The sequence below is a fragment of the Hypanus sabinus genome, chromosome 14, assembly GCF_030144855.1.
Source record: "Hypanus sabinus isolate sHypSab1 chromosome 14, sHypSab1.hap1, whole genome shotgun sequence".
Taxonomy (NCBI): Eukaryota; Metazoa; Chordata; class Chondrichthyes; order Myliobatiformes; family Dasyatidae; genus Hypanus; species Hypanus sabinus.
The window spans coordinates 64339194-64352078 of record NC_082719.1 but is presented as its reverse complement, the minus strand read 5'-3'; the positions used below and the strand labels follow the sequence as shown (position 1 = coordinate 64352078).

Sequence of the window (12885 nt, the reverse complement as noted above, 5' to 3'; positions counted from 1 at the left end):
CTTCTGTTGAGATTTGCTGTGTAAGAGATTATTTGACCCCTCAGATATGCTTTCATGGCATCCCAGACAATCTGGGATGACACTTCAGGTGATGTATTAGTGTTAAAATAAAAGGTTATCTGATTCTTAATAAATTTTAGAAAATCATCATCCGATAATAAAGTTGAATCAAACCGTTATTGTTTATTCCTCTGAGGGAGACCAGGAAGGTTTAAAGAGAGAGTAATTGGGGCATGGTCAAATCAATATACTCTGAGACTCACAAGAGTAGGCAAATGGAATAAGTTGGTTATCGAGTAAGAAATAGTCAATTCTAGTGAAGGTATGGTGAACATGTGGAGAAAAAAAGAATAATCTCTCTCAGTAGGATGAAGGAAACGCCATATATCAGAGATACCAAAATTAGAGAGAAACGATTGGATAGCTAAGGCAGATTTAGTAGGTGATCTGGTAACAGAGGACGATCAGTCCAGATTAGGATCTAACCAACAGTTGAAGTCACCACCCAGTATAAGAGAGTATGAGTTTAAGTCTGGTAGTGAGGAAAAAAAAACGTTCAAAAATGTTAACATCATCAAAGTTGGGGGCATACAGGTTTGCTAGTACAACTTTGGTGTTATATAGTTTACCAGAAACAATAATAAAACGGCCATTTGTATCAGATATTTTATTATGGAGTTCAAACGGAATATTTGAGTTAATAAGAATAGAGACTCCCCTAGCTTTAGCGGCAAAGGATGAATGAAAATGCTGACCCGCCCACTTTGACAGAAGCCGGGAGTTATCAAAACAATGAATATGAGTTTCTTGAAGGAAAGCAATGTCAGCTTTGAGTTGTTTAATATGTGAGAAGACCTTCCTCCTTTTAACAGGGTGATTCAATCCCTTTACATTCCAGCTCACGAATTTAAGTGCACTAGTCATTATCAATTACTAATGCATAAAAGGCAACAGGCATATAAAAAGTCAAGCAATACAATAGCAGTCTGGGAGCAGAAATATAAACATAGATTCGTAAAATCAAAACATAAACTTGTCCTGAGCAATAAAGAAAAACAATAAATACAGTGAATGATGTTGGAACTGGAAACTCACCCCATCCACACAACCCAAAACTAGACGGCTACCAAAAAAAGGCAGCTAGCTCTACCAAAAATATTTACCCAAATATAACTTCCAGATCTGTGTCATTAACAGTAGTTCCGTATAAATATTATAGCAAATAGTAACTAGTTTATGCACTAGAAAACATAACTACAAATTGGAACATCTTCTGCAGAAATATAAAACTTAATATAGAGAGAATCGGAAGAAAACCAAAACTAACCTACCCGCGAAAAATTATGGAAGAATAAAGGAAGAAAAAGGAAAGAAAAAAAGGAAGAAAAAAAAGGGAGGAAGGGGAAAATTATAGATTCAGGAAGAGTACTTATCAACCATTTACAGAGAGGAAAAAAAAATCAAAAATTAAAAAAAAAGTGGAAAAAAATAATAGATAAATATAAAAAATAATAAAATAATCAGTAGTTAAACTGTGAACCAACAAACGGAGGCCTTCAATAAAGACTTCAAACCTCCAAAACAAGTTAGAGTCAATTGTAGAACTCTATAGATATACAAGAATAAGATTGATTACACAAGTATTATTTAACGTCCATAGGGAAACATTAAGCACAGAATGTCTACTTAAAAGAAGGACACACCAAATCCAGGGAGAGATTGTCAACAGCCCTTAGAGTTTCAGTAAATAATGATTGAGTGATTCAAGTGAAGTCTGAGTCCAGAAAAGGTAATTTTACTACGAGAAGTACTTATCCCCCATTTTAGGAGGTCCGATCGGGTTCTGACGATGGCTGGATAGCCGGAAGACTTGCAACAAATGCCTCAGCCTCCTTCACTGACTTAAACCACTTATGTTTTCCAGTACTAAGCGTGATTCATAAAACGGCAGGATTGCGAAGCGAGGGTCTAAAACCACGATCAAAAAGCATTTTCATTACGCCTTTAAACTCAGCGCGCATCTTTAGGATCTGAGGTGCAAAATCCTCCACAAAGCGAATGGCTGTGTTTTGGAAAGTAAAAGTAACTCTGCGACGTGCCTCCATAATCAGACGGTGTTTTACCTGGTATTGATGAAAGCACAAAATTACCGGTCGCGGGCGGGAGCCCAGAATTCCGGGGGGAACGTAGACCCTGTGTGCCCTTTCGAGGTCAGGCAGGTTCGGAAGCAAATCTTTCCTGAATATCTCACAGAGAAACTCGGCGAAAAAATTCACGGTTGATCCCTGTTCGGTGGCCTCTGGCAACCCAAGAATTCGAAGGTTACAGCGTCTGCTCCGATTTTCGAAATCCACCATTTTGGAAAGAAGTTTGTTATATTTTTCCTCTAGACTGGAACAGAGAGTCTCCAAGTATTGAACACAACTTTCTAAGTCTTCAGAAGTCGAATCGATACAAGATAAGTGTTCAGCATGTTCATCCACTCTATCGTTGATCCGATCCAATTTAGCTTCCAGCTGTTTGAAAGCGGTTCTAAATTCCTTTAAAATATCATCACGGTGCTATTCCCTCAGACCTTGAAGGAGACTAGTGTTAAAATTGCAGGGGCCCTGGCAGATATATTTAAAATATTGGTATCTACGGGTGAGGTGCCAGAGGATTGGAGGATAGATCATGTTGTTCCATTGTTTAAAAAAGGCTCAAAAAGTAATCCGGGAAATTATAGGCCGGTAAATTTGACGTCGGTAGTAGGTAAATTATTGGAAGGAGTACTAAGAGATAGGATCTACAAGTATTTGGATGGACAGGGACTTATTAGGGAGAGTCAACACAGCTTTGTGTGTGGTAGGTCACGTTTAACAAATCTATTAGAGTTTTTCGAGGAGGTTACAAGGAAAGTGGATGAAGGAAAAGCGGTGGATGTTGTCTACATGGACTTCAGTAAGGCCTTTGACAAGGTCCCCCATGGGAGGTTAGGAAGATTCAGTCGCTAGGTATCGATGGTGAGGTAGTAAATTGGATTAGACATTCGCTCAATGGGAGAAGTCAGAGGGTGGTAGTGGAGGATTGTTTCTCTGAGTGGAGGACTGTGACTAGTGGTGTGCCACAGGGATCAGTGCTGGGTCCATTGTTGTTTGTCATCTATATCAATGACCTGGATGATAATGTGGTAAATTGGATCAGCAGATTTGCTGATGATACAAAGATTGGAGGTGTAGTGGACAGTGAGGAAGGTTTTCAAAGCTTGCAGAGGGATCTGGACCAGCTGGAAAAATGGGCTGAAAAATGGCAGATGGAGTTTAATACAGCTAAGTGTGAAGTATTCACTTTGAAAGGACAAACCAAGGTAGAACATACAGGATAAATGGACACTGAGGAGTGCAGTAGAACAGAGGGATCTAGGAATGCAGATACAAAATTCCCTCAAAGTGGCGTCACAGGTAGAAAGGGTAGTAAAGAGAGCTTTTGGTACATTGGCCTTTATAAATCAAAGTATAAGAGTTGGAATGTTATGGTGAGGTGTATAAGGCATTGGTGAGGCTGAATTTGGAGTATTGTGTACAGTTTTGGTGATTGAATTACAGGAAGGATATTAATAAGGTTGAAAGAGTGCAGAGAAGCTTTACAAGGATGTTGCCAGGACTTGAGAAACTGAGTTACAGAGAAAGGTTGAATAGGTTAGGACTTTATTCCCTGGAGTGTAGAAGAATGAGGGGAGACTTGATAGAGGTATATAAAATTATGATGGGTATAGATAGAGTGAATGCAAGCAGGCTTTTTCCACTGAGGCTAGGGGAGAAAAAACCAGAGGACATGGGTTAAGGGTGAAGGGGGAAAAGTTTAAATGGAACATAAGGGCGGGGGGGGGGGGGGCTTCTTCACACAGAGAGTGGTGGGAGTGTGGAATGAGCTGCCAGATGAAATATGGACTCACTGTTAACATTTAAGAAAAACTTGGACAGGTACGTAGGTGAGAGGTGTATGGAGGGATATTGGGCCAGGTGCAGGTCGGTGGGACTAGCTAGAAAAACAATTCAGCACAGCCAAGAAGGGCCAAAAGGCCTGTTTCTGTGCTGTAATGTTCTATGGTTCTAACCCAGCAGCCCAGGTAGCATCTATGGAAATAGATGTCTGGCCTGCTGATTTCCTCCAGGACTTTGTGTGTTGCTTGGATTTCCAGCATCTGCAGATTTTCTCTTGTGTCTGAACTCTCAGATAGAGTTTGCCAGAAGGCATGTGGGAGACTGTGAAGTTGGTTGGAAGAAGATTCTGTGGTCTGATGAAACCAAAATTGAGTTTTTGGCCATCAAACTAAACGCTATGTTTGGCGTAACCCAAACACAGCACAACATCAAAAGCACACCATCCCTACCATGAAGCATGGTGGTGGCTGCATCATGCTGTGGGGGATGCTTCACTGCAGCAGGCCCTGGAAGTGGATAAATCAAATGCAGCAAAATACAGGGAAATCCTGATGTAGTCTGCAAGAGAACTGCAACTTGGAAGAAAACTTTTTTTTCCAGCAAGACAATGACCCCAAGCACAGAGCCAAAGCTACACAGGAATGGCCTAAAAACAACCAAGTTAATGTCCTGGAGTGGCCAAGTCAGAGTCCAGGACTCAATCCAACTGAGAATTTGTGACTTACTTGAAAAGGGCTGTTCACTCATGATCTCTGTGCAATCTGACAGAGCTTGAACGGTTTTGTAAAGAAGAATGGGGAAAATTTTGCAGAGTCCAGATTTGCTAAACAGATAGAGACCTATCCATACAGTCTCAAGGCTGTAATTACTGTCAAAGGTGCATCTATCAAATACTGACTTCAAGGGGGTGAATATTTATGCCATCAGTTATTTTGTGTTTAATAACTGGACTAAATTTAGACCAATTTCTTTTGATCAGTGTCAAAAAAGCCAAATTAAATCCATTGTGATTCATTGTTGTAATACAATAAAACATGAAAACTTCCAAAAGAGGGTAAATACTTTTTATTGAAACTGTATATATAAAACACCTGCACCTATTTTTGCAGCAGAGCCAGTTTTATTTTGTCAGGAGATGTGGAGCCCATGCAATGACTCTACATCACACTGTCACACTCATTATTTTTACAATCTGCAAACTTCAGACTAACGTTGTTGCAATGGCTTTGAGGTTCTTAATCTGATTTTGATGGCTGTTTTTCTGTGTCTGGCTTTTTAAGTTGAGTTATCCCAGTTAGTTTTGATATTTAATAGTGATGAGGATTTACTACTGTAATAGAAATAGTGTTAGTTTTTGTTAATTCACTGACATTTCAAAGCATAATAATAACTTGAATGGAATGTGTTATGTTTTGACTTCTCATTTTAAGCATCAAAACAAAAAGCTGGTTCTATTCCAATCTGTTAGAAAGGAAGGGCACAATTATTTCAGCAGTTAATGCTGAGTTTAAACTCATGAGTTGTTTTCACAGTCTTTTGTTCTTACTAACAATTTGTAAATAAAAATGTTTGGTTCATAATTTTATGAAGAGAAAGAATTTTGTGTTCATTTGGAATTTATTTCTAAAAATATGCCTTATGAAATATAAGTTTTGTACTATTTCATTATAATAAGCCACTCTTGCTATTAGCTACAGTATTTTCAATTGAATATTGATATTTATGAAAATTTATATGAAATTAGTTGATACAAATGTGAAAATTATTTCTTGCAGAATTTTGCAGCTGCTCTGTGCCAATCCTTCTGTGAACTGATGCAGGATATCACCACTGAAGGACAAGTTCAAGTACTTAAGGTAGTGATTTTAATTTATAAATTGGTAATGTTGAAGAAGCTTTCATTGTTCTCTTACGATTACTATCACAAGCAAATGCTTTAAGAGGCTGGTCAAGGACTACATCTGCAGCATGCTATCACCCAAACTGGACCCCCTACAATTCACCTACCGACACAACTGATCGACGGATGACACAATAGCCACTGCTCTACTAACCACCCTTGCACATCTGGAGTAAAGGATGTATGTGAGAATGCTGTTCTTGGACTACAGTTCAGCATTCAACACCATAATTCCATACAGACTCAACAGGAAGCTCAGAGATCTTGGCCTTCACCCTGCTTTGTACAGTTGGATCCTGGACTTCTTTTCATCATCATTAAATTTGGCAGCGGTCCACCTGGTCTCTTCATCCAAATTGTTGAATCAGATTGTAAATACTTTAGACCCCTGCTTCTGCCACCCCATTAGTTCTGATTGCCAGTTTGGAAATGGTCAATTATTGCTGTTTTGTTTTAAGTTAGTTTGCTGTTTCCTTCTCTATGGCAATATATTAATCCAGCCCTCTGGTCTTGTGTATTGAGTTCTTAATATGGCAGCTTACTGAATGCTTTCTGGTATTCCAAATGCGCAATATGTATTGAGTTTTCTTCATCCTTGTTGTTTGTTAAATCCTTAAAGAACTGCAGCAAATTTGTCAAACGTTAGCTTACTTTCATGAAACATTAGTATGTTTACTTTGCTTGATTGCCTGACGATAATTTTCTAAATGTCTTGCATTTATCTAGTTAATGGGATAAAAGATGTGTCCTGTCCAATTTAAAAGGCTGTGACAGTGTATTTTGTGTAGTTTCCTGCAATAACCTGTTCTAGAACCAACAAGGAAGGAAATGCAAAATAAAAAGAAAATGCTGGAAACACTTTAACAAGTGAAGGAAGTTAAACAGAAAGAGAACGTTCTGATGCAGGAAAGCTGAAATGTTACCCAGCCTGCACTCTTTGAATGATTTTCTGTATATATTTCATATTTTGACCTTGTACAATAGTTCAGATTTCTGAAGAGAGAGATGTTGTAAGTTTTCATACAAGGCATAAGCCAGATTTACTTAACAGCTTTGTGGTGTGTGGGCATCTATGTGATTTTGCTGTAAAACCCCTGACCATTCTGTCCCCCACTTCTACCCTAGAAATTAATTCCATAAATGGATCATATTTCCTTCTAATTAATATTGCCAAATGTAGTAGATCCTACTATAGATTTTTCAAACTTTTATCAACATTTCACTTCAATCTTGAATGCCTTTATTTTAGTAAATGCTTCAGCAAAAGCAATTTTCACCTAACCTTTCGAGGGAGATATTTTTAAGGTGATTCCTGGCCAGTTATCTGTCCTTTCAATGGATTTCCAGTTGACTCATATACTTTATTCAACTTAAAACTTCTTTTTTCATGTTCTCAGCTCTTGACGAACTATGTTCAACATGCAATAATAAATCTGTTTCTCTTTCCACAGATGCTGGTTGATTGTTTGAGCATTTTGAGTTTTCTGATTTTATTCATTTCCAGCCTTTGCAGCTTTTGGATTTTTAGTTGCATTACTGTTGCTCTGTATCTTTCCAGTGTGTCCATTACATTCTTGGCCTCACTATGTCTTAGCTAAAATGGAGCTCCCTTAATGTACTGCAAATTGCCCTTTCATTGTCCATAATTCTTTTTTCTTCATTCCATAAATCCTTGTTTCTATTTGTGTAACTGCAGGGTACAGTCAGCCCTCCTTATCCGCAGGAGATTGGTTCCGGGACCCCCTACGGATACCAAAAATCGCGGATGCTCAAGTCCCTTATTTAACCTGTCTGAATACGGTAGTCTTTAGGACCCAGCGGTTCTGGAGTTTAGTTAACCTGCCTCAGTGTGGTGGGCAATAGGTCCTGGCGCAGCTCTGAATCGGCAATGTTTCTGTTTACGAAAATAATCACAATCACGATTGAAAATAAGGTGGAAGTAATAAAGCGATCAGAATGAGGTGAAACGCTAACAGTTATTGGAAAAGCGTTAGGCTACAGTCGGTCAACGATTGGAACAATTTTAATGGAGCATTTGAAAGGCCCTGCCCCGATGAAAGCTACAAGTATTACTAAGCAACGCAGTGATTCAGTTATTGAAATACGTATGTTTTTTAAGTTTTTAATATGCAGAAAAAGGTAAAATATATACTATATACTAAGAAAAACATTTGACTAACTGACGCTAAATAATGTTGGATGTACCTGTTCCAACTTCAAATCCAACTTAAAGACAGACACGGGAACGGAATTCCTTCATAACCCGGGGACTGCCTGTACTTTTAAATCATCTCTAGATTACTTATAGTACCTAAAACAATGTAAATTCTATGCAAATAGTTGTTATACTGTATTGTTTAGGGAATAATGACAAGAAAAAATAGTCTCTATATGCTCAAATAACGAGTACTGGAGAGAGAACTTCCAGGTTTTCCTGCTCCGTGGTTGGTTGAATCCATGGATAAGGAGGGCCGACTGTAATTAGGACTCCTGTCACACTGCATACTAATTAGGCAACACATTGGCAGACAAGCAATCATTTGTTCTATTTTAGCCTCAAATTTTGTAGCTGTTCAGGTAATTACTAATATCAGAATTACTTGAATCATAGTTATTGCGGATGACCTCACTTAGTCCTTGTGAACTATAAAATCACCAACCTACTTGATTTCCTCTCTACATTTTTATCAGGATTATAAATGCAGGATTTCCCGCTCAGCTCAATATTTTCTGATAGCAAACTACTTTTAAAGCACACAGTTAATATTATTAATTATGGATGTCATTATCTTTTTCATTTCCTTTAGTCTATGATACTTTCTAGATAGTTACTTTCCCTAGATTCTTTAAAAACTAAAGGTCTTGCCACTTAGATGCTCCAAATAAAGCAGGCATATGGTGTATTGGCCTTCATTAATCATGGGATTGAGTTTAAGAGCCGAGAGGTAATGTTGCAGCTATATTTGACCTTGGTCAGACCCCACTTGGAGGACTATGCTCAGTTCTGGTCGCCTCATTACAGAAAGGATGTGGAAACCATATAGAAAGGGTGCAGAGGATATTTACAAGGATGTTGTCTGGGTTGGGGAGCATGCCTTATGAAAGTAGGTTGAGTGAACTCAGCCTTTTTTTCTTTGGAGCAACGGAGGATGAGAGGTGACCTGATAGAGGTGTATAAGATGAATCAGAAACAGGTTTATTATCACCGGCATGTGATGTGAAATTTGTTAATTTAGCAGCAGTAGTTCAATGCAAAATATAATCTAGCAGAGAGAGAGAGAGAGAAAAATAATAAATAAAATAAAGCATAATAAAGAAACAAGTAAATCAATTTTGTTTATTAAATAGATATTAAAATATGTGCAAAAACAGAAATACTGTATATTACAAAAGTGAGGTAGTGTCCAAGCTTCAAAGTTCATTTAGGAATCGGGTAGCAGGGGAAGAAGCTATTCCTGATGATGAGTGACATTGATCGTGTGGATAGCCAGAGGGTTTTTCCCAGGGCTGAAATGGCTAGCACGAGAGGGCACAGTTTTAAGGTGCTTGGAAGTAGGTACAGGAGAGATATCAGGGGTAAGTTTTTTACTCAGTGCTGAGTGCATGGAATGGGCCGCTGGTGACGATGGTAGAGGCGGATATGATAGGGTCTTTTAAGAGACTTCTGGACAGGTACGTGGAGCTTAGAAAACTGGAGGGCTAGGTAACCCTAGGTAATTTCTAAGGTAAGGGCATGTTTGGCACAGCTGTGTGGGCTGAAGGGCCTGTATAGTGCTGTAGGTTTTCTATGTTGATGGAACTGTTGGAAGGCCATGTTTCTTATCACACACAGTTACCATAGTAACTGGTAATCAGCCTGTTTGATGTACTTCCTAACTTTTTTTTTTGGGAAAGTGTCCTGTATAAACATGTACAAATGTGTATATATCGTGCAGAGTGTCATCTTTAGTATTGATACAAGTGAAATTTTTAGTATTAATACAAGTGCATGTATAGTATTCCATATTGTCTGTCAACAAGTGGCAAACACCTTAAAGTTACTTGTTGATTGCAAGTTTGTGATCAGCTTCTTTCTAGTTATATCAAAAACTGTAGCGGCTTTCTGAACCAATCGGGAGAAGTTCTTTGCTGGTTGAAACTCCTCAGCCTGTTCAGTTCCTCACTCACAAGTTTACTCATAGCATTCATACACTAGTGTCTGCAAGGTGACAAGCACTTACAGGTTATTTTTTTTCAAATTCTGCATCAAAATTATTGGATTTTAAAATTTTTTTCTGATGAACTGCTGGAAATGAGGCATCTCCTTTCCCCACCACAAAATGGGTAATCTAAATAAGCATTTCCACACTATTTGAGTAAAACATTTGGGATGCACAGAGGAAGGTGTGCTGGTATAAAATTTAAGGGCTTAAATGATTTGATATGACATAGGAGATTTAGGTCATTTTGGCCCATTCAGTCTGCTCCGCCGTTCCATCATGGCTGATCAAGTTTTTACTCGGCTTCATTCTTCTGCTTTTTCCCCGTATCCCTTCATGCTCTGTTCATACCTCTGCCTTAAATATACATAAAGACTTGGCCTCTACAGCTGCCCGTGGCAAAGAATTCCACAGATTCACCACAACACTCTCTGGCTAAAGAAATTCCACCTCATCTCTGTTCTAAAAGAAAGCCCCTCTGGTCTTAAACTCTCTCACCATAGGAAGCATACTCTTCACGTCCACTTCATCAAGGCTTTTCACTACTTGATAGGTTTCAATGAAGTTACCCCTCATTCTTTTGAATTCTAGTGAATATAGGTCCAGAGCCATCAGAGGCTCTTCATATGACAAACCATTTAATCCTAGATTTATTTTTGCGAACCTCCTTTCAATCCTCTCCCATTTCAGCACATCCTTTTTAAGGTAAGGGGCCCAAAACTGCTCTCAATACACCTCATCAGTAGTTTATAAAGTTTCAACATTATATGCTTGCTTTTATATTCTAGCCCTCTTAAAATGAATGCTGACATTGCAATTGCCTTCCTCACCAGACTTGACCTGCAAATAACGTCTAGCAAATACTGCACAAGGGCTCCCAAGTCCATTTGCACCTCAGTTTTTTGTATTTTTTCTCCATTTAGAAAATAGGCAACACTGTATTCCATCTGCCACTTATTTGCCCATTCTCCCAACCTAAGTCCTTCCTCAAAACTATGCCTCTCCACCTATCTTCATATCGTCTGCAAACTTTGCAACAAAGTCATCAATTCCATCATCCAAATCATTGACATATAACGTAAAAAGAATTGGTCCCAACACTGACACCTGTGGAACACCAGTAGTCACTGGCAGCCAACCAGAGAAGGCTCCCATTATTCCCACTCTTTGCCTCCTGCCAATCAGCCATAGCTTTATCCATGCTAGTATCTTTCCTGTAATACCATGGTGTCTTAGCTTGTTAAGCAGCCTCATGTGTGGCATTTAGTCAAAGGCCTTCTGAAAATCCAAGTACACAACATCTTCCGATTCTCCTTTGTTTATTCTGCTTGTTACTTCTTTAAAGAATTCCAACAGATTTGTTAGGCAAGATTTTTCCTTGAGAGAACCATGCTGACTATGGCCTATTTTATTATGTGCCTCCAAGTACCCTGAGACCTAACCTTAATATTTGACCCCAACATCTTCCCAGCCACTGAATGGCCTATAGTTTCCTTTCTTTTGCCTCTCTCCATTCTTGTAGAGTGGAATGACATTTTCAATTTACTGATCTTCCAGAAATATTACAGAATCTAGTGATTCTTGGAAGATCATTACTAATGCCCCCACAATCTCTTCAGCCACCTCATTCAGAACCCTGGGGTGTACACTATCTGGTCCAGGTGACCAGTTAACCTTCAGACCTTTCAGTTTCCCAAGAACTTTCTCTCTAGTTGTAGTAACTTCACACATTTCATGACCCCTGACACCTGGAACTTCCACCATGCTGCTAGTGTCTTCAACAGTGAAGATTTATGCAAAATACTTATTCCGTTCAACCGCCATTTTGTTGTCCCCCATTACTACCTCTCTACCATTGTTTTCCAGCAGTCTATTATCCCCTCTCGCCTCTCTTTTACATTTTAGCTATCTGAGGGAACTTTTGGTTTCCTCTTTAATATTTTTGGCTAACTTACTTTCATATCTTTACCTTAATTACTTTTTTAGTTGCCTTCTGTTGGTTTTTAAACTCTTCCCAATCTTCTAACTTCCCACTAATTTTTGCTTGAGTATATGCCCTCTCTTTGGTTTTTATGTTGGCTTTGACTTCTCTTGTTAGCCGTATTTGTGTCATCTTTCCTTTAGAATATTTCTTCCTCTTTGGGATGTATATATACTGTGCTTTCCAAATTGCTTCCAGAAATCCCAGACATTGTTGCTCTGCCATCATCCCTTCCAGTGTTCTTGTCTAATCATTTCTGGCCAAATCCCCTCTCGTGTCTCTGTAATTCCCTTTACTGCACTGTAATTCTGATACTGAGCTTCTTCTCAAATTTCAGGGTTAATTTGATCATATTATGATCACTTGCCCCTAAGGGTTCTTTTACCTTAAGGTTTCTAATCAATTCTGTTCATTACAGAACACCCAATCCAGAATAGCTGATCCCCTCGTGGTCTTGTAGGCACACCAGATCTTTCCCTCTCCTGGAATCCAGCACCAGCCTGATCTCCCCTATCAACAGTACCTGCATGCATTTTCTATCTCACATTGTAAATTGTAGGCTGTATCCTTATTACTTTTTGGGGGTCTGTATACAACTCCCATCAGGGTCTTTTTACTCTTCCTTAGCTCTATCCACAATGATTCAATATCTTCATACCTATGTGACCTCTTTCCACTGATTTAATTATTTTTTTTACTAATTGAGCAATGCCTCTTCCTCTGCCTTCCTGCTTGTACTTTTAATACAGTGTATACCTTTTGACATCGAGCTCCCAGCTATTATCTTCTTTCAGTCATGATTCAGTGATGCATACAAATGAATGTTTTGATTCTGTATTTACTTGCGAGGTCGACACAGACTATAAAACTGAAGCAAAAGAA

The 12885-nt window shown here is 38.7% G+C and overlaps 1 protein-coding gene across 2 annotated transcripts in view; it reads left to right on the top strand.

Annotated features, from left to right (window-relative positions):
- ipo11 (importin 11) overlaps nt 1-12885 on the top strand; it is a 414929-nt gene that overhangs the window by 192448 nt on the left and 209596 nt on the right. For both annotated transcript variants that reach the window (XM_059989330.1, XM_059989331.1), the window contains exon 25: nt 5699-5779. In XM_059989330.1, coding sequence (XP_059845313.1) covers nt 5699-5779 — 81 coding nt within the window. The remainder of the gene's footprint in view (nt 1-5698; nt 5780-12885) is intronic.